This window comes from Rutilus rutilus (assembly GCF_951802725.1).
Source record: "Rutilus rutilus genome assembly, chromosome: 3".
NCBI classification, from domain to species: Eukaryota; Metazoa; Chordata; class Actinopteri; order Cypriniformes; family Leuciscidae; genus Rutilus; species Rutilus rutilus.
In genome coordinates this window covers 20,525,043-20,546,830 of record NC_140211.1, presented here as the reverse complement: position 1 = coordinate 20,546,830, position 21,788 = coordinate 20,525,043, and the positions used below count along the sequence as shown (strand labels likewise).

The 21,788-nt window shown below is 39.9% G+C and overlaps 1 protein-coding gene across 8 annotated transcripts in view; it reads left to right on the top strand.

The window, feature by feature from the left end:
* The first annotated feature begins 1,340 nt into the window (after positions 1 to 1,340).
* Positions 1,341 to 21,788, top strand: part of herc1 (HECT and RLD domain containing E3 ubiquitin protein ligase family member 1) — a 48,604-nt gene continuing 28,156 nt past the window's right edge. For 5 of the 8 annotated variants that reach the window (XM_084405495.1, XM_084405497.1, XM_084405496.1 and 2 more), the window contains exons 1-34: positions 1,377 to 1,565; positions 3,316 to 4,259; positions 4,363 to 4,458; positions 6,947 to 7,144; positions 7,237 to 7,548; positions 7,665 to 7,761; positions 8,098 to 8,241; positions 8,368 to 8,495; positions 8,618 to 8,762; positions 10,506 to 10,677; positions 10,889 to 11,023; positions 11,215 to 11,380; positions 11,480 to 11,605; positions 11,716 to 11,922; positions 12,765 to 12,917; positions 13,058 to 13,190; positions 13,280 to 13,471; positions 14,118 to 14,333; positions 14,490 to 14,663; positions 15,243 to 15,357; positions 15,447 to 15,567; positions 16,024 to 16,198; positions 17,209 to 17,491; positions 17,899 to 18,019; positions 18,109 to 18,160; positions 18,986 to 19,254; positions 19,335 to 19,559; positions 19,949 to 20,069; positions 20,151 to 20,388; positions 20,552 to 20,721; positions 20,809 to 20,964; positions 21,069 to 21,175; positions 21,288 to 21,398; positions 21,516 to 21,686. In XM_084405495.1, coding sequence (XP_084261621.1) covers positions 3,345 to 4,259; positions 4,363 to 4,458; positions 6,947 to 7,144; positions 7,237 to 7,548; positions 7,665 to 7,761; positions 8,098 to 8,241; positions 8,368 to 8,495; positions 8,618 to 8,762; positions 10,506 to 10,677; positions 10,889 to 11,023; positions 11,215 to 11,380; positions 11,480 to 11,605; positions 11,716 to 11,922; positions 12,765 to 12,917; positions 13,058 to 13,190; positions 13,280 to 13,471; positions 14,118 to 14,333; positions 14,490 to 14,663; positions 15,243 to 15,357; positions 15,447 to 15,567; positions 16,024 to 16,198; positions 17,209 to 17,491; positions 17,899 to 18,019; positions 18,109 to 18,160; positions 18,986 to 19,254; positions 19,335 to 19,559; positions 19,949 to 20,069; positions 20,151 to 20,388; positions 20,552 to 20,721; positions 20,809 to 20,964; positions 21,069 to 21,175; positions 21,288 to 21,398; positions 21,516 to 21,686 — 6,144 coding nt within the window. In that variant the 5' untranslated portion in view covers positions 1,377 to 1,565; positions 3,316 to 3,344. Of the gene's footprint in view, positions 1,566 to 3,315; positions 4,260 to 4,362; positions 4,459 to 6,946; positions 7,145 to 7,236; positions 7,549 to 7,664; positions 7,762 to 8,097; positions 8,242 to 8,367; positions 8,496 to 8,617; positions 8,763 to 10,505; positions 10,678 to 10,888; positions 11,024 to 11,214; positions 11,381 to 11,479; positions 11,606 to 11,715; positions 11,923 to 12,764; positions 12,918 to 13,057; positions 13,191 to 13,279; positions 13,472 to 14,117; positions 14,334 to 14,489; positions 14,664 to 15,242; positions 15,358 to 15,446; positions 15,568 to 16,023; positions 16,199 to 17,208; positions 17,492 to 17,898; positions 18,020 to 18,108; positions 18,161 to 18,985; positions 19,255 to 19,334; positions 19,560 to 19,948; positions 20,070 to 20,150; positions 20,389 to 20,551; positions 20,722 to 20,808; positions 20,965 to 21,068; positions 21,176 to 21,287; positions 21,399 to 21,515; positions 21,687 to 21,788 lie in introns of all 8 variants that reach the window. The other 3 variants (XM_084405499.1, XM_084405498.1, XM_084405494.1) reach the window with 1 other exon arrangement.

The window sequence follows — 21,788 nt, the reverse complement described above, 5'->3', positions numbered from 1 at the left end:
TTTCAACTCCAATAGAATGTGTTTACAAAGTAATAAAGTAGAGTGTCCACAGACGTCAGCACAAGACATTCTGCTGCAACAACGCTTGTGGTTTCCACTCCCCACTCCCCGAGTCCCCAGTCTCTACACAGCATACCACAAAGCAGCACGAAAAAAAACTTGTTTTTGCTTTATTATTTTAGTCCTACAGGGGGCAGCGTTTACATCTTATTTCCTCTGGAACCCACAGACATGTAGTCCATGAAAAGTAGGTTTAGTTTCATCTAAAGGCCTCATAATGTGTTTGTTAGATAACTCTGAGGGCAGTGACTTACTGGTGTTTAGCTGTCCCTTATAAAGGTTGGACAGGTCAGGGATGATCGAATGTTTTGTTGCAATTAAAGAACAAACGTGTGCCAATTCTGTTACACAACCACATCCACCTTTTATTAGACTGCAGAAGCTTGCACGTGCAGTGCTGTGTGTACTCAGATAGTTCTGGACAGTGTTTATCTGTACGTGTGCAGCAGCCACCAATTTTTTAAACCATTCTTTTTGTTTGATTCTTTCTGTAGAATGTTGTCCCACTAAAAATGTAACTTAATTTCTTATTTAATTACATTAAATAATCGAGTTGAAATGATACATTATTGTGACGTTTTAAATAGATAAAAACAAAAATGTTGTTGTTATCATTTTTTTTATTATTAAGTTTGACTGGTTTCATTATCAAAATGTGTAAATATCCAGTGACCCGATTTAGGTTTAGCGGTTGAATGTAGCCAGTATTATTTAGCCTATGCATTTTTAACTGATTATTTAGTCTATGTAGCCTATGTATTTTGAACTGAAATATAAATAAATAAATAAATAAAATACTAACTTCAACTAAAATTAGAAATGCTGCCTTGACAACTAAGGGAAATTATTGCAAGTTAAAGCAGCCTACTTCAATTACTGAAACTGAATAATAATAATAATAATAATAATAATAATAATTAAAGCTAGAAATACCATAAAAAAAGAAAACGAATAGAAATGACAATAACAATACCAACTTGACTTACAACTTACATTTAAATGAAGATATAAATATAAACTGAAAATATAAAAATAAAGGCTAATTCTAAATATTGATATATACTGTAGTATAATAGTATGTAAATAATACAAAAATAACACGGTCACTGTAGCGTAGTGTGAATTTTGCATTGAGGGTGTGCGCATTTCAAATAACGGACACCACTAGCAATATTGTTTATAAATTACACAATCTATATTTATTCTAAAGGACAGGTATGGTTGTGTATAGTCGCTCAGTGCAGTGAGCGCTGTTTTCTGTGCAGCGGGTAATGAATGATAGGGAGGGACTGAACACTGAGCCTGCTGCTTATTTCACAGTAGCTGAGGGATTGAGCACTGCTCTGCTCACTCCCAACTCTCAATTATTCAGCCTAACCAGATCCTCAATCCAGCGATTACGAGTCTTTTCTATCATGCACGGTCACATGCAGGTGCCGAGGGATCATTAATCACCATGAAAGCCACTTTCGCTCATTCACTGAATAGGCCTTTGGCAGTTTATGGTAAGCTCCAGCCTCACCTTTTCAGTTCTTTATTACCACAACAGCCGACAGGTTCAAACCATTTCAAATGTGACATTATGCTTAGCCTAATCTTCTGAATTGGCATCTCTGTGTTTGTTGCAGCATTTGTGTCAAATGCATGCCTTGTACATGGGGCAGATGTTTGTTTGGGTGCATGATTTTAATGTGAAATATCAGCAGCTGAGCTGACTCATGTAAAGTGAGTGGCGGAGGGAGTTGATCACAGCCTGGCAACCACCGACAAGCAGCTCTACAGCCGGGCTAATGCGCCGGGCTACCTGTGCTATATAGTCCTATAAGTTACTCACAAGACAGTCGGTTATTTTACTTGAGGCTCTATCAATGTGATAATTCAATCTAGGCCCACAACATAAGTTGTGACGTTAGAGAATCATCTCAGTGTAGTGGATTAGCTTAGCTTGTTGGCTTCTACTGGTCTGTTAGCTGTTCTCATGCTAACAAGCTAACAACGCCTATAAGTTCCATTTCACTCACAGACGTTAGCATAGAAATAACGTTACACTCCTTTTGAATACATATAAAATATGCTGCAGATGTCGTATAATAATTTAAGTTGACAGATGTTCCTCGAGAATGTATTTTACGTACGCTGGCTATGCAAGGCAAGCTATGTGATAAGATGGGTTTAGCCAGCTGAATGAATAAGCAAACCACAAGGTTGTCAAAGCCCAACACCGTTAATCGCAACGCAAACAGCTGGGTGGAAATGCATGCCCTAATTTTCACATACAATCAAAGTGCTTATTAGCAAGATATGATAATGTTCGGAGCAGAAGAATGGCTTAAAATAACCTCCTTTGCTGTTTTACTATGCTTTAGCTGACAACCTGTAACTTAAAGAGTCAAGTATGTCATATTATATAACTGGCTGTAAGAACTTGCAAGACTGTTTTATCCTTATGACAAGCTGAAGGGTAGATCAGATTGGAATAATACACCCAGGTTCCTTATATATTCCCCAGGTAGGCCTACTTGTGGAGAATAATCAAAATTCTGTGTCTATATAGAACCAAAAAAAGGGGGGTGTAAACAGGTGTAAACCATGCATACATTAGATATGCAATGTCTCTTTCATTAGTGTCATACTTTTGGTCAGGTTTTCAACAAACCATAGTTAAAAGAAGATCAGACCCAAAAAAGTCAAACGTCAACCTGCTTATGGAAGTTTGCTGACTAGATAAATGAGTTAATAATCAATGGGTTGACTCAAGACCTACATTTATAGGCCTACATGTGTTCATGCTGAGTAGGCAGAGGCTGTCATCTTGCTGGAAGTATTCATCGTTAGGAACATTAGAAAGATGATGACAAGTATGTGTCATCAAAACATCATCTACAATTGATGAACTTTCTAGTTCTGAAGTCCATTTCTCAGAATCAAACTGGTTTTAGGATGAATGCATATTTCATCATCACTTTGTATTGTTAATCTTTGGTTATGGACCTTGGTATACAAGAATGTGGAGAGATAAACTTATAGAGCTAGAGGTTAAGGTTAACAGGTTTACAGTTAAGGTTTAAATATTGGTTTTGAAGCAATGTTAGAGATTGTTTTTAATTGGTCTTTATCAGTTAATATTGTATACTACCATTTAAACATTTGGGATCGGTATGATTTTTGAATGTTTTTATTATAGTTATTGTCTTATCTGTATCAAATATTGATGTATCTGTGTCCCTTAAGTCACTGTACCTCTTTGTCTCTCAGATGTGAGGGTGAGGGTGTAAGGTGGCACCATGGCTGTGATGATACCACCAGTAAAACTAAAATGGTTGGAGCATCTCAACAGCTCCTGGATCGCTGAGGACAGCGAGTCCATCTCCACCCGTGAAGGCGTCGCTCTGCTGTATGGCAAGCTGCTGGCCAATAAGGAGGTGGTTCTTCTCCCTCAGCAGGTGCTATGTTTGAAGGGCCCTCAGCTGCCGGACTTTGAGCGAGAGTGTCTGTCCAGCGATGAACAGGAGCATTATCTTGACGCACTGCTGGCCAGTCAGCTGGCTCTGGCCAAGACAGTGTGCTCGGACTCGCCCTTCGCCACTGCCCTACGTAAACGCCTGCTGGTCCTGCAGCGGGTTTTTTATGCACTTTCCAACAAATACCATGACAAGGGCAAGGTCAAACAGCAACAGCACTCGACTGAAAATACTCTGGGTTCTGCAGACTTACAAGCAGTTAACGAGAGGCCGCGCTCTAGTACAGACGCCCTCATCGAGATGGGCGTGCGAACAGGTCTTAGCTTGCTGTTCGCTTTGCTCAGGCAAAGCTGGACGCTTCCTCCAGCCGGTCCAGGGATCAACCTCTGCAACGATGTCATCACCACAGCCATTGAAGTGGTGGGCTCTCTTCCACCACTCTCCTTGGCCAATGAGAGCAAGATTCCTCCAATGGGTTTGGACTGCCTGGCCCAAGTCACCACGTTTCTGAAAGGGGTGACCATGCGGAACTCCGGGGCTGATGTGGTGGGGAGGAGGCTGGCATGTGAGCTGCTGCTGGGCTTGGCAGCCCAACGAGGGTCACTGCGCTACCTGCTGGAGTGGGTTGAAATGGCCCTGGCAGCATCAGCCGGTGTCAGCAGCCTGGAGCAGAGCCAGGAGGGGCTGATGGGATATGACTGCTTCATGAACATTTTGATGCAGATGAGACGTTCACTGGTACGTCCTCACTAAAACTCTCATACACTAACACCAATCTGTTTACACAAGTGTTTTTCATAATCTTGGATATTGTGAAATGACTGGATGTCTGGTGTTGTAGGGTTCATCTGCTGATCGTAGCCAGTGGAGGGAACCAACACGCACGCCTGATGGACTCTGTTCCCTATATGAGGCTGCACTCTGTTTGTTTGAGGAGGTAACATACTCATTAATATAGGCTAGTTATAGTATAGATAAGAAGAGGCCATGCCATTTGATTTTTTTTTTTTTTTTTTTTAAGCATAAATTACTCATTGAAATAATAATGTTATTACAGTGTGTGTATTTTGATATAGTCTTTTAACCATGTAAAGCCTGACATATGAAATAAAAGTCAGAAAATAGAAAAATCACATATTTCGAAATAGAAGTTTATTGAACCTTTAGGCAAAATGTTTTTTTCAAAAAACTGCATAGCCTAATTGAGTATCATATTTGATACATCAGGCTTTATGACTCTTTTGTCTTTATGGAGAATATGGAGCTTATACTCAAGGAGGAAAAAATACCCAGTTTTATTCTGTAGCCTAAACTGAGCAAAAATAGGCAATTTATACAATACAGTGATGATTGTGAGATGCACAAATAAACATTCCTTAAATTAGATTAATGTATCATCAATATGATTAATATGATCAAGTTAACCTTACCTAATCTTGCTTCAGTGTTCATCTTGAAATATTATTAACAATATAGTTAGGTTGCTTTTATGTTGATTCTTATTATGATGATAATTTAGAGGTCTTAAGTATATATATATATAGGCTTAAGAAAACAAAACTGTTTGAATGTTATCACTCTTATTCTGTTGGGAATGTAGGACGTCTTTCATAAGGACTTTACACATTCAGTTTATTTCAAGTTCTCAAGAGTCCAAATAAGCAATTGTTTATGACCTAGAATAGAGTGAAATGGTTGTAATGTTTGGTGATGTAGGCCTAATTCATCAACACAAAAGAGTCTTTGTTGTTTTCTGTTAATTTTCTCATCCTTAAAAGGTAGCAGCTGCTGCCAATGCTCAATGTGCTACCATAACAATACATGGAAATGTGGACCAAAATAAATTTAAATAAATTTAGCAACGAAACAATAATATATAAATGGGGACTTGTGGGATCATTTTAACAGAAATGTTTGCCGCTAAATCTGCCCTTTTTTATATACTATTGATTTCAGATTTTTATGACGCCCCCTAAGCCAAACTTATTTTTGGATTGGACTAAACATCACCTTAAAGGTATAGTGGAGGATTTTCCTGAATTTTAGAAAAGAACCGCCCTCTCCACTTTTTGAAAAAATGCACATGCGCAACACTCTACCTGCTCCCGAGAGGGAACGCCTATTAAACGTGTGCACGAGAGAGCATGCACGAGCCTAGTTCTCCTCGTGCACACTCTGTTGCTGTCGGTGCGTGACTTGTGCCAGGGCTAGCATCGCTAATCATAGCTTACATTAACTTTTACTAGCAGTGATTTTAAATGGATTTCTCCAAATAGCATGCCAAACTTTACCTGTCGAGTAGAAACTTCGCGACTGAGGCATCAGTGGAAAGCCCAACCTGTGCTTTTAGCACACGCCAGCGTGTGAAATATTCTCCCAAAAACACTCTGGTCTTGTTTCTTTCTTCAGAGGCCTTTCTCTTCTTGTCATACAATTCGTAGACACTTTTTCTCTTGCGACCCTCAGACATTTTGAAAAAACCCGGTGAGAACGGCGAGCTTCAATGAATGGCTGAAACCGTAGCTCACCACCATAGACAGTATATAAACTGCTCACCACACATATACACCTGAAAGTGCGCATGCGCAGAAAGCGAAAACTACCTAGGGACGAGCACGTACGACGGCCTTACGTAAACATATCACCAGAATGATTGACAACTAGGAGGACCAATAGTCTTGATGATCCACCTGGAAAAAGAAAATCCTCCACTATACCTTTAAGCATGACAATGATTTTTACTTGTTAAATCTCAATGAAGTGCATCAATGAAGAGAGCATGCACAATATTCTCCTTGACCTCATAAAGTACTTCACAAACTACAAAAATGAATGAAAACTAAAGTAAATGGCTATTAATAATTACAGAGTCCTTTAGGTTATATTGACATACCAAACGTGGTAATTAAGTAATATAAATCAAATAACAACACTGATAAGAAAAAGAGAAACCACTCACTGCTCTTGGCAGGGCCACTTTAGCTGTAATATTTACATTTACAAATATTGTAAATTTGAAATATTTGCCATTTACAATCAAACATTGCCATAATTTTCATTATAGGTCTGTTTCTCTGTCAAACACATTAAATAATTATTACAGTGCAGACTTTTAAAAGAAACCCACATATATATTTTCCTTATACCTGTCCATGATATCATTATTGCTGTGAGTGATTTGCTCTCATATTTTGTCACCCAAAAATCCAGTTTCAACTGCCTTAGTGCACAATTAAAAGAGAGTTTCTGCTGCTTTAAGCTGCAATCTATAACATGCTGCACAACAAATCTGTCCTGCTGTATCTAAAAATAGAATGTTAGTCATTTATATCATGCCAATTCTTAGCATTATTATTACTCTTATTTCTAAAAGCAATGTGTTTGTTACTCTCATTTTGTTTCAAATCGGTTTCCCGATGTTATAGGTGTGTCGCATGGCTTCAGACTACTCAAGAACTTGTGCGAGTCCAGACAGCATCCAGGCAGGTGAGGCGACCATGGTATCTGAGACCTGTGAGGTCTATGTGTGGGGCAGCAACAGCAGCCACCAGCTTGTAGAGGGCACTCAAGAGAAAATCCTCCAGCCCAAACTAGCTCCCAGCTTCAGTGATGCACAAACGGTAGTAAGCATCTTCATATTAACTATTCTTACTGTTTTAGTATCCTCATTTTTGCCCTCAGTGGATATTTGGTGACCACATCTCCTGTCTTTTAGATTGAAGCTGGCCAGTACTGCACATTCGTCATCTCCTCTGATGGTTCAGTCCGAGCGTGTGGGAAGGGCAGCTATGGCCGCCTGGGACTGGGCGACTCAAACAACCAGTCCACTCTTAAAAAGCTGACATTTGAACCTCACCGTGCCATTAAGAAAGTATCATCATCCAAAGGCTCAGACGGCCACACGTTAGCCTTCACCGTTGAGGGGGAGGTGTTCAGCTGGGGTGATGGAGACTATGGCAAACTGGGTCATGGCAACAGCTCTACCCAGAAATACCCCAAACTAATACAGGGCCCTCTACAAGGAAAGGTACTGAATTCATGCAGTTATGCATCACTTGAGCTATTTGGGCACTCTAAATGGACCTGTGTGTTTAAATGATTTATGTTTGCTGTGTGTGTGTGTGTGTGTGTGTTTGTTTGTAGGTGGTGGTTTGTGTTTCAGCAGGCTATAGACACAGTGCTGCAGTCAGTGAGGATGGAGAACTCTACACCTGGGGAGAGGGCGATTTTGGCAGATTAGGTATATAAATATTTATTATACATATTAAAAAACAGTTTGCACAGAAACTATTTTCAACATTGATGAAAATAAGAAATTTTTCTTGAGCTGCAAATCAGCATATTAGAATGATCAATAGATCATGTGACACTGAAGACTGGAGTAATGATGCTGAAAATTCAGCTTTACCATGAAAGGAATAAATTACATTTTAACATATTATAAATAGAAAAGTTATTTAGAATTGTAAGATTATTTTACAATATTACTGTTTTTACTGTATTTTGGTCAAATAAATGCAGGAAAATAAATTAAATGTATGCTTGTATCATTGATTACATTTGTCTACACTTGTAGGTCATGGTGACAGTAACAGTAGGAACATTCCCACGCTAGTTAAAGACATCAGTAATGTAGGTGAGGTGTCCTGTGGAAGCTCCCACACCATTGCGCTGTCTAAAGATGGACGTACAGTCTGGTCCTTTGGAGGCGGAGACAATGGTAAGTTGAGTTGGCCTGTGCCACTTGTTCTACTGTTCTGTTTGAGACAATCTTATTCTTGAATTCTTAGTCAACATACAGTATAATTATTGTACTCTGTGTGAACTTGCTGGCATTTATCTGCAGGTAAACTGGGTCATGGTGACACCAATCGTGTGTATAAACCCAAGGTGGTAGAGGCGCTCCAGGGAATGTTCATACGCAAAGTATGTGCTGGCAGCCAGTCATCTCTGGCTCTCACCTCTACTGGTCAGGTATGACACATTACTAAGCCACAAATTAATGGCATAATTTGAGTTCATGTTGACTGTATTGACTCTAATGCAGTGGATATTCATTATAAAAACACCAGTTATTATGTATATGTAATGTGCAGGTGTATGCTTGGGGCTGTGGTGCGTGTCTTGGCTGCGGTTCATCCGAGGCCACAGCTTTAAGGCCAAAGCTGATCGAGGAACTTGCCACAACCAGAGTTGTAGACATCTCCATTGGAGACAGCCACTGCCTTGCTTTATCACATGGTAAGGGATCACTGCAAACCCACTGGATTGAAATGGCCCTATCTGGTATGCTTAAGTGGTTGATAGTGCAACAGCATTCCTAAAGAGAACGAGATGTTTCCGTATAGGGCTGGACAATTAATTTACTTTTATTTTCAATCAGGGTTCCCGCAGGGCATTAAAAAGTCTTTATTATTAGTTTTTTTCTGCTAGGCATTAGGTCTTAAATCTGATTGAGAAATATAGGCTTTTAGGAGGTGTAACACCAAGCCTTTGGTAGTACCCAGGTTGCAGCTTGACTGTTATGTACATCTTTTTTATGTAAGTGACAGTGCAGGCTTCACCAGAGATGAGTGGGGGAGGGGGAGTTGCTTGTGAAAAGACAGCGGGCAAATTCGAGCGAAATGGGGAAGCCAAAATTTAACACTTAATGGCTTGAAGGTTTCAGAGATGGTTGGCAACAACTACGGACAGCAATGTAGCAAAGTGCAGTTTATACCGCAAGACATTCGGTACTATGGGAAGGTGGTTGAATCTCAAAAGACGACAAACAAAACTCCAAAAAAGGCTTCTTCTCTTACAAGTTTTGCACCATAAAACTGGTTTGATTTAAAGGTTGTATCAGCGATTTCAAGCCCAAACATGTTGTGAGGTTTTGCGCTCGTGCACGGCTGCCTATGACGGCTGCACGCGAAAACCTCACAACACCCACCGCTGTCGGTGATTGGTTGGAACACTATTTATTTTGGTTTTGAGTGGTTGGTGAAACCAACTGTTTTTGTGTGCAGATCTCAGAGCCTAGGCTGCCAACAGAGACGCGTTTTTTTGACGGCATGCTTATGGGGCGGGCAGCTAGCGGATCGTTAGGAAAGATTAGATGAATGTGATCATTTATGTTTGGGCCTGAAATCGCTGATACAACCTTTAAAATGTGCAGCAACCCTACAGTTATGAAAAAAAGATCATACGATTGTTACACCACATTCTGTTTCACAATGATTCGCTTGTTTTGTTTATAAATTATTGTTATAAAACAAGTGCAGCCCTACAACGGTGTGCTTTTCGCCCCCCTCCCTAAACTCATTCCCCACTAGGCTGTGGTATGTTTAGTTCAGCTTGAGCCAAGATGATGGAAAAGAGAGCCTTTGCGCAACACAATTTTTGCAACATATTTGGTCTTATTTATTTCTATTCATAATTTTAAATATTGAATAAATGTTTAGTAGGTTTCAGTAGGTTGTGATAGCACACTATCACTATATCCTATTTATTTTGATGTACTTTATATTATATATATATTTTTTTTGAGCAAATTTTTTACAAATGTTTAAGTTGTGTGTGTGTGTGTGTGTGTGTGTGTATATATATATATATTTTTTTTTTTGCAATTACAGTAAATTATCATTAGAGTTTGGTTAGGTTTGTGATCCTCTTCAAATATTCTTTTCACTTTCAGTGTATTGTAAACTCAGTAATCAGTGGCTGGTGATTAGGTGCTGTTGGTTTTGTGAGTCTTCTTTTTTAGAGCTGTACTGGGTTGTGTGAACTGTAGTTTGAGATAGGGGGGGAGGGGGGGGTCAGATTAGTAGCAGAAGGGTATGTGCTGACTCAGACTCAGATAAGGTGAAGCGTGGGGGCCTCACACATGATGTCACACACAATTTGACGCTGTGTACTTGAACAGAACATGTGCAATTCACATGTATTAGGAAAAATGGTCAGATAATTTTTTTTTTTTTTTTTTTGTGCATGTTTTTGATAAAGACAATGAAGTGTATGCCTGGGGTAATAACTCCATGGGGCAGTGCGGTCAAGGGAATTCCACCGGTCCCATCACCAAACCCAAGAAGGTGATTGGTTTAGATGGTGTGGCTATTCAGCAGATCTCTGCTGGCACATCCCACAGCCTGGCATGGACTGCCCTCCCGAGAGACAGGTTAGCAAACCCGTTGAATCCTTTCATAACCTTCTGTTAAAAAAGAAATGCATTTGTTGTACCGTGAAGACACAATATATTTCAAATGCATTTGTGCCTTTTAGGTATTAGTTTGTTGAAGCCTTTTTGTCGTGTTCTGTTTTTCTTCTTTCTTCTAACTCACTTTTCAACATTCCTATATCTATGCTAATAATCTTATGTGTATATACAGGCAGGTGGTGGCCTGGCATAGGCCGTACTGTGTGGACCTGGAAGAAAGCACTTTCTCTCACCTCCGCTCGTTTCTGGAGCGATACTGTGACGGCATCAACAACGAGATCCCACCACTGCCTTTCCCATCTTCCAAGTGTGTATTCTGCCACCACCATAGACGAGTGGAGCCTGCTTTGTTTTTAAGTGCATTAATATCACTGGAAGATTACTGCTGCTAATGTGATTTTAGTTGCGATCAAGTTTCAATTGATTTTCTAAACCATCCTGAAGGTTATTAAATATTGAGAGTGTGTCTTCTTGCACACATTTGTTTTGGGCCAACAGGGAGCATCATAACTTCTTGAAACTATGTCTACGGCTCTTGTCCAACCACTTGGCTCTAGCGCTGGCGGGGGGCGTGGCCACCAGTATCTTGGGACGGCAAGCGAGGCCACTCCGCAATCTGCTTTTCAGACTTATGGATGCGTCAGTACCTGATGAAATCCAGGAGGTCTGTGCATACATGTGTTTTGCCACATATTTGTTGCTGTGGTGGTTTACTGTGGCCTGTGTTTTTCTCTGATCAGTGAAAATAAGTTGCGTTTTGTAGGCTGTCATTGAGACTCTCTCCGTGGGAGCCACAATGCTGCTGCCTCCTCTGAGAGAGAGAATGGAGCTACTGCACTCGCTCCTTCCTCAAGGACCAGACCGCTGGGAGAGCCTCTCAAAAGGACAGGTACATGTGTGTGCCTGTATGAAAATAAAATGCAGTTTAAGTTGCTTAACTTTTTACAGAAACATCTGTTAGTCATGCTCCTAAGAATGTGTGTGCTTTCTCTGTCTCAGAGGATGCAGCTGGACATAATACTCACTAGTCTGCAGGATCACACCCATGTGGCATCTCTGCTGGGTTACAGCTGTCCTCCAGATACTTCTGAGCCTTCCGTTCCACCCTCTGATTCTGTGCCTGGCACTCACTCTGATACACATCCTGACACACATTTGGCAGAGATCCTCATGAAAACTTTACTCAGGAATCTGGGATTTTACACGGTCAGTCTTTAGCATATATTTTAGCTCTGGTATTGATTTCCACGTTTATATTACATTATCATTCATTAAAAAAATCTCAAATGTGTGTCTATAAATGCATGTTGTTATTGGAACAATTTGCAGGTAATAAATGGTGACTTTGTTTAACACACTTTTAGTACGCAAAACTTGCTTCATTTTGAGACCGGCATCACTGAAATTAATAATGAAGTTCAGAAAATGATTGAGATGTTGATTCAGTAACCACTCTCTTGGATTCAGTGAGTTCATACAGTAAAGGATTCACCAGACTAATTCAAACCAGTAATTATTTTTAGTCTTTTTTTTTAATGATTCATTAAATGAACCAACTCATACTGTAAGTCATTTGTTCCTGAATCAATACATTTCCCTGTTTTTGCATGCAACCTACAAAGAACTCAGTAGAAATGCACGTTTTCTTGCCCTTATTTTGCAGTACAGATATCATATTTATATACTGATGAACCCATATTTGAAAAAAAATATATATATATATATATTTTCCTGTGGTTAATGTCAACCCGTTAGGATATTTTTGAGAACAGGGGCATGCAAAAAAATATAAAACTAGTACTCTTGTCAGCCTAGTGCATCTTGACTGGGTAAACTTATAAACACTGTCCTAAATGAATGTAAACAGATTCAAGAAGATACATTGGATGTGTGTCAGTATTGTATCTGTGTATTACACTTGCAGTGCAACCTTTTCATATTCACTGATGATCATCTTCTCAACTGTGGTCCAACTGCTCTTTCCTACGATTTTCAACAACACCCTGTTTTCGTGTGTGTGTGTGTGTGTGTGTGTTTTAACCTCACAGGACCAGGCGTTTGGAGAGCTGGAGAAGAACAGTGATAAGATCTTGCAGGGAACATCTTCATCTGATAGCAGCCAACCAGCTCACCTCCATGAACTGCTCTGCTCTTTACAGAAGCAACTACTGGCCTATTGCCATATCAACTGTGTTACAGAGGTACTTACACAACTAAATACATATCATGAACAAACAAAAATTAGAGGGAGAGAGATTAGAATCTCAAAAAGGCCATGTATTTTTTTTGGTCAGAGGAGTATGATTTCCTTCAGTATGTGAATCATCTGTGTTTTTTTCAGGGCTCCAGTAGTGTTGCGCTCCTGCATAAACATCTGCAGTTATTATTACCTCACGCCACAGATATCTATAATCGCTCTGCAACTCTTCTGAGAGAAAGCTCTGGAAACGGCAGTGTGCGTGAGAAGCTACGAGGTATATCGATATACACACGTTTTTGCTAAACTCATTCATAACTATATGCAAATGGACCTGCTAATTTTGCCTGTGTTTGTGTTTGGTAGATGTGATCTACATGTCTGCAGCGGGCAGTATGCTGTGTCAGATTGTGACATCCTTGCTGTTGTTGCCTGTTTGGGTGGCACGGCCACTGCTCAGCTACCTCTTAGACCTGCTTCCCCCACTGGACCGTCTCAACAGACTCCTGCCTGCCGCCACACTCCTTGAGGAACAGGAGCTGCAGTGGCCACTACATGGTCAGACTGTCACATTAAACTTTTCGGTCAGATCTTCAGATCAGTAGTACTGTAGCACTGTCTTGTTGGCAAGAATCAATGTGTGCATTGTGTGGCGGCAAACAATTTTCTATCTAGTTCTATCTATCTAGAACTTTCTAGTTCAAAGTGATAGCTGGTTGTAGGTTTAAATCCCACATGGGTCGATTCATCAACTGTCTATCGCTAATCTCCACTTGTCCAAAACACTTTAAAGATTTTAATAAATAGATTAAAATACCTGTAGATATTAAATGTATGTATATGCACAGATATGATAAATAGATACTTTTGTTTAAATTATGGTGTATTTTAATGAACTATTTTTAATTATAGCATACTTTGTTACTATACATAAATAGATAGAATAGCTAGATAGATGATTACATTATTAATATATGTATGGATGTACATTTAAATCATTTTAAACAGTCTTGTGTGCCCCTTTGGGAGTTTGCTGAGGCCCCCTGTTAGGCCCTGGCCCCGTTTTTGAGAACCACTCATCACTCAAGAGCCGCTCATCTCTTCTTTAGCTTTAAATCTGTGATATTGTTTTGAATTAGGACTATTTTTTTTTCACTCACAAATCTTATATTGAGAAAATGTTTCCTTTCCTTTTTTCCTGTAGGCACTCCAGATCTAGTTGATCCATTGTGCGTGTCAGGACCGGCGCAGTGCTGGGTGTGGTTGGTGGATCTGGAGCGTACCGTTGCGCTGCTGGTGGGACGTTGTCTTGGAGGAATGCTTCAGGGAGCCCCACCCTCGCCAGAGGAACAGCACACTACCCACTGGCTCAAAACACCACTTTTTAGTAACGGCTTAGAGACTGAAATACCCCAGCTTGGTATGCACACGCACACATACGTGCGCGCACACACATTGAATTACCTTTTATCATTAAATGTCCTGTTTTATGTTGAAATTTGGCTTATTATGGAAGTTTATAAAGGTTGTGAATGCCATTTCATGTTGATGTTGAACGTGTGTATATGTTTTTAAGATGCGTGTATCAGCTCTCTGCTGGAGGTGGCTCTGTGTGGAAATGAGGAACAAAGACCGTTTGACTGTCAGTTGCATGCTGACATGAGTGTGCTGGTCGATTTGGCCCTTGGATCAACTAAAGAGCCCACATACAGCCTGTGGACAAACATGCAGGACTATGCCATCAGCAAGGGTAGGACACAAACACAGAACATACATTGAGGATTGTGGAAAGATTACTACAAATGATTCACTGATGATTACCCTTACTTGCGTAAGTGCTTGCACAGTCTCAGAAGTCACACATTAACCTATGCAAACCTTGTAATGGCTTCTATTTCTGTGGTGTTGGGTAGATCCACCCACATTGAAATCTCATTGGTCCAAAATCTCACTACACTTGCATCTGATTTGGACTTTGTGTGTCAGTTGTCTTTTCTTTTATATAAAGACATTTGTTTTTCTGAAAGAAGTCGGGATCTAAATGTTGAATTTAAGTAATATTTGAGTGTACATTGCTGTTATGAGGTGCATTATTTTCCCACACTTACTACCTAGAGGTTACCATAACTACTGTTATGTTACAGCTGGTCATAAACCAGACCTTTATGGCTTCTTAACTATGAAGTTATAGGATTTTATATAAAGTTATTGGTAAAAACAATCCTGATTTTTGGCATTAGCATTATCAACTTGCATTTGTGCAAGTGAACATCTTTGATGTCGTTACTTGTTCCTTTAGTCTTGTGTGTGTGTGTGTGTGTTTGTGTAGATTGGGACAGTTCGTCACTGCCGAATGAGGCTCTGTTAGACACATTATCCCGATTTGTACTTGCTGTCCTGCTGAAACACACAGGGCTGCTGGGACAGGCATGTGGAGAGGGGAGGTATGACATCATATCCTACATAACTATGGAGAATGCTACACTGTGGACACTACTAAAGCTTTTCTCTCTCGTTTTCTTTCTCCCTGCAGATATCAGCCATGTAAATTGTTGGCAGAGGTGTATCGCAGTGTGTATAAGGTGCGGAATCGCCTCTTGGCTTGCAAGAACATGGAGCTCATCCAGACCCGCTCATCATCACGAGAACGCAGAGTATGTTTCCATTACAGATGATATTATCAGCATTACAGTTTGATTAAAAACTTTTTTTAGCATCTGCCATGTACCCCTTTTGTGTTAATGACGGCAAGCATGCGAACTGGAACAGACTTTGTTTTAAAAGGATATTTACTCCGCTTAACCACAACTCATGTTATTCTAAACCCAAAATGATTTTCATTCTTCTGTAAACACAAAAGAAGATATTATGAAGAAGTGCACTGAAGGGCCACAAAGGAAAAGCAGTCTAAATTACTCTTTTTAAACACTTTTAAACAAAACAAAAGTTATGAAAACAAAAATAAAAGAATAACGAAGAAGAAAATAAAATGTTTGTTTATTTATTTATTTATTTATTTATTTAATGTTTCTGTTTCCAGAGTTTAAAAAAAAATTTGGAAGACTTTTGAATCCCACTATATGTAAGGTAATTTCTCCTCCTGTGTGCAGATCTCTGATAACGTGGACTCGGTGGAGATGGACCCTCAGGAACACTCTTTCACCCGAACTATAGATGAGGAGGCTGAACTGGAGGAGAGAGACCGAGAGAGGGAAAGGGAGGAAGGACACCAGGAGCAGGAAGATGAGGAGGAGGAAAGAGAGCATGAAGTCATGACCGCAGGAAGTAAGTTCAGACACATTTGAAGGGCATGTGTATGTGCTGCTGATGTTGGCTGTGTGGCATGGTGCAAAGTTGTCACACATTCACAATTGCACACGCTTTATGTACTTTTACATTTTCCTGCCTGACAACTTAAGTTATTACACCTAAAAATAAATGTTCTGTAATTGTTTATTTACCCTCTTATCATTCCTGAACCACATGCCGCTATTTTAAGTGGAATAAACAGATTTTTTTTTTACACAACAATGGATTGATAGGAACAGACCAAAATTTAAGTTATTATTCACAAATTACCTCCTCTTTCAAATGCCTTGAGGGTGAATAAATAATAACATTTAAATGTATTCATCTATTACTTTAAAGATATATTTAGTAATTGGATTGACAGTGTAAATTGCACTGTTTTAGAATAGACCTCACAATATACACTATCGTTCAAAAGTTTAGGGTTGCTATGTTTTTTTGAAAAAAGTCTCTTGTGCTCACCAAGGCTGCATTTATTTGATCAAAAATACAGTAAAACCGGCAATGTTGTGAAATATTATTAAATATGTGAAAATAATTGTTTTCTATTTGAATATATTTTAAAATGTAATCTATTCCTGTTATGGCAAAGCTGAATTTTCAGCATCATTATTCCAGTCTTGATGATTTGGCGCTCAAGAAACATTTCTTATTATAATTTTTTTTTTGAAAATATAAAAAAAAACATGTTATTTAAAAATAAAAATAAAATTTGAAACAATGTAAAAGCCTTTACTTTCACTTTAGATCAATTTAATGCATCCTTGTTGATTTCTTTGAAAAAAAAAAAGATCTTACCCTTACACTTTTGAACAGTAATGTATACTAATAAAACCCCCGAAGTTGTTATCCATGGTTGTTTGTTACACATTTGTTACACATGACATTGTGTAATATCCAGCCATAGGCCCTTTTTTAACAGCCTCATGCTTCTTGGCTGCTTCCCTAACCCGGCTGCTCTGTGTCTTATGTCTTGGCGGACACAGAAATCTTTCAATGTTTCCTATCAGCACGGGAGGCAGCGCGAGGAAGGGACCGAGATCAAACCGGAAGCATGAGCGTCCAGGAGGAGCCGGCTCAGCCCGGTCCCGAGCGCAGGAGCAGCACAACTGCTCAGGAGGGACAGGATCTTTACACCACCGCGTGCAATGCCGTCATCCACCGTTGTGCAATGCTCCTGCTGGCCGTCAGCACGCCGCTCGCTCAACTCAGCAATCAACAACCCCTGACTGGTGGGGTCAACCAGGACGGAGGCGGGTTTATGCCGAGGTGAGTGACGTCATCGTTATAAAGTACAAGTACAAGTTAAACAAGCGTAAGCGTGCCATAACTTTCATATGTAACCCTTATCCTTGGAGTCTGAATGTCTCACTGAACTCGTTTACCTCTCCAGCGCTCTCGTGCGGTCCAAGAATGCCTGACCTACTTTTTAAGATTTCATATTATCCAGTTGCAAGAGACCTTGTGTGCTGTCCTACTTTTGAAGCACCTTTATAAGCTGACCCAATTGCAATTAGCTTAAAAGCAGCATTTACCTATCATTTCAATAATCGTAAAACATTGTTCATTAGTGGTATTAATATGAAATTTAGGTCAGATTTTTATTGACATGATTATGTGTTATGCACACTCACAGGAAATGTAACATTTATTTCCCATTTTTATTTTGTGTTTAGGAGTGAGAGCTTGTCAGCAGAGAGTCGGTCTATCCAGAGCAGTCCCTGCTATAGACTCACAAAATCCAGGAGTGAGTCAGATCTCTCCCAGCCAGAGTCTGATGAGGAGGGATACTCACTGGTGAGATCTGTAACACATGCACACTGCCTTATTTGATTTTCTTGCTTTTAAATTGCAGTTATGTAACCTGTCGGTGTGACCATTTTCAGAATGCAAGGAGGAATGTGGATCTGGATTTAGCTTTTACTCCTAAAAAAAGAGGTAACAGCCCCTCCCCCAACACGTTGACCCTCTAGTGGTGGGACACACTGTATTGGTGTCTGTATATTTGTGCTAAAGTCTATCTGTACACATGTAATGTGTCTCTGACAGCTCTGCGTCAAGTCTGTTTTCTTCTACTTGGCTAAATGAGTCCATACATTTAAAGCATCTTCATGTTCTTCCAAAATTCAAGACATGCCACAGAAATTTAATAGTAATTTCACACAATAAAAAAGCACAGAAAAATTCCTCAGAACTTTATATATATATATATATATATATATATATATATATATATATACTTTCTGTATGTGTTAACAGTCATAGCTAAATAAGTTAGACATTAATTGGCTTTTTTTTTATTATACAGTCAACCGCACCTGGGACACATCTTTTTGGTCGACTGTTGCCTCTATGCCTGGGAATTTATGACGCTATTGGCTACTAATAAATGGAACATTTTTATTAGAATTTTATTAGATATTAGATCCATTAAGCAGATTTTACCATATCATACTTTCCCCAGATTTTCTCTTACAATCAGGACTGAAATGTGAAAAAAGGATGATGACTTGTGGAATGTTTTGAGAATTTGAAACTCAATGTTTTCTGTTGAAAGTATCATATTGATCCTTTTACTGAATAATTTACATTATTGAATACAATTTACAGAAAATGTACAGAAAAACAACTATTATTTAAATATAGATTATACACATTTAAATTAGTATATATAAATTAAATGTAAATATACATGTATTTAAATTATACTTATTTACCCATTTTTATAAATTTGTTCAACAGATTTTGTGTTGTGTTTTCAAGGTTTTCTCTACAGTTCTCCTGACTCTTCTGCTGATTGGTTTGGGGGACGCTCAGCCCGTGAGTGTTTGTACAGCTCTCCGCAGTCCTACGAGGAGTCAGACATCGATCTGAGCCAATCACTCAGGCTCCATGCACTCATCGAGAACATTGTGAACTTCATCAGTGGAGATGTTGGGAATGCTCCTGCGTTTAAGGAACCAGAAGAGAGTGTGTCCACCAGCCCACAGGCCATTATTATAGCCATGGAGCAGCAGCAGAGCCGAGCAGAGGTACGTGCATTCAGCATTTTTATTTGTCTTTGTTACTACAGATGCCTTCCACCTACACATCTTATGCTTTTATTCTATAGTTGCGTCTGGAGGCCCTTCATCAGATTGTGGTGTTGATTTCTGGGATGGAGGAGAAAAGCAGTCAAGCAGGCTCTGGAGGTGGAGCTGGACGCACAAGCCTCAGTTTTCACTCTGCCTCTCTGCTAACATCAGTCAGACTGCAGTTCCTGTCGGGATGTTTCGGCCTGGGTGCCGTGTGTAATGGGGGGCCAAAGGGGGAGAATGTCCAACTACACCATTACCAGGTAACTGTGACATGGATCTAAACTTTGACTTGTTTCAGATTTACAGGTACTGGTAAAATATTTTTTGAATGTATGGCATACCGTTCAAAATGTATTTATGGCCATCATCAGTGAATAACAAGCAACGGATTGAGTTTCTGAACATAGTTGAGCTTCTTTGTAGGTCATGCTGGCTTAATATGAGCTAATTTAGACTGGGGTATGTAAGCATAAGGCCTTATTGAGAAAAAAAAGAGAAGATCAGAATGGATTTGAGCAGTTCGGTCTTCTTGCTTTAACACATTTTGTCCTATAAACTGGGCATGGAAGAACTGAAATGACCTCTCATGCTAAAAAAGGTATGTTATCATTTATGCTATTATCTGCATGTTCTTTGTCTTTCCTTATAGGATGGAGTCAGAGCAGCCAAGAAAAGTTTACAGATGGACATTCAGACAGCTGTGCATAAGATATATCAGCAGCTGTCAGTCACATTAGAGAGAGCCCTGCAAGCTAACAAGCACCACATAGGTAATGTATACACTATAGTAATTGTATGTGGCATATTTTATTATACTGAACATATATTCACAATGCTGTGTGTGTTTCCAGAGGCCCAGCAGAGGCTGCTTTTGGTGACAGTCTTCGCTTTAAGTGTGCGATACCAGCCTGTCGATGTATCATTAGCCATCTCCAGTGGCCTTTTGGACGTTCTCTCACAGCTTTGTGGAACGGAAACCCTGCTTGGACAGACATTGCAACTCCTGCACAAGCCTGCAGGCTCTCAGCTCAGCACTGCCCTCAAAGTGGCCAGCACCAGATTGCTACAGATACTAGCCATCAGCACCGGGTACAAAACAGTTCACTCACTCACCTGGTTTTTCAAAGTCAATCTGAACCTTCAATGCTGTATGATTTAAATGTTCTTTAGGGAACTTCAGACCTGGTATGTAAACAAAAGTGCCAGAATCTCACAGCATTCAAAATGTTGCTTTCCCCTATCTTTTCATCAGGACATATGCGGACAGGTTGAGTCCTAAGGTGGTCCAGTCCCTGTTGGATCTTTTGTGTAGTCAGCTGAAGACTCTGCTGGCTCAGGCTGCTGGAAGCACACTCAGTGCAAGTACAGAACTGCAGGAGAAGACTGACGACTGTGCAGATGCTCAGAAGAAAGATTTTCGAGGTAGGACACTTAAGAGCTCCAAACAACCACATGCTCACTAAGTCAATTGATGTTATGGTTTTATATATTGCTTTTATTTTGGTGTAGCATTGTTACGCAAGACACACACCGCAGAGCTGCACCTTGGAGACTTCTTGGTGTTTCTACGGCGCGTCGTCTCTTCCAAAGCGATCCAGTCCAAGATGGCATCTCCTAAATGGACTGAAGTCCTTCTCAACATTGCTGCTCAGAAATGCTGTTCAGGTAATACAGCAGTGTCCCGTTCATCATCTTCGTCTTCGATCATCATCAACATCATCTTGTTTATGTGTTAGTTGTTAAATTAGTTGAATTTGTGTGTTTTTCAGGCATTCCACTGGTTGGTAATTTAAGGACACGGCTGTTAGCCCTTCATGTTCTGGAAGCTGTACTTCCTGCCTGTGAGAGCAGTGTGGAGGACCATCAGATGACCCAGGTCTGACTCCACAGAGACAGAATTGTGTTTTTTATATATATATAAAATGTGTGTAGCACATTTTAATATGTGTAGCAGAGCTAAATTAAATTAATTTGACTTTGTGTGGTAGGTGGTGGAGAGGTTGTTCTCGCTGCTCTCGGACTGTATGTGGGAGGCACCTGTTGCTCAAGCAAAACATGCCATCCAGCTAAAAGAAAGAGAGCAAGAACTCAAACTACAGGTAAGGGAGATAAAGTCAGTCAAGTGTTTTTGTCAAGGTTTTGTTGCTTCAAAATGTACACATACTCAACATTAACCTTTCTGAGATGCCATCAAATTGCCTTTCTGGTTGTTTTAGGGTGAAACAGAGGAGGAAGAAGAAAATTTGCCTATCCAGGAAGTGACCTTTGACCCTGAGAAGGCTCAGTGCTGTGTGGTGGAAAGCGGACAGGGACTGACACATGGCAGTGGGGGCAAAGGTTACGGCCTGGCCTCCACTGGCATTTCCTCTGGCTGTTACCAGTGGAAGGTTCTACACACTTTCTTTTACAGTACTGTTTGAAAGTTTGGGGTTAAGATTTTATTTTTAACTATATCTTTATTTTAGAAATATGAAAGATAACAAGAAAAT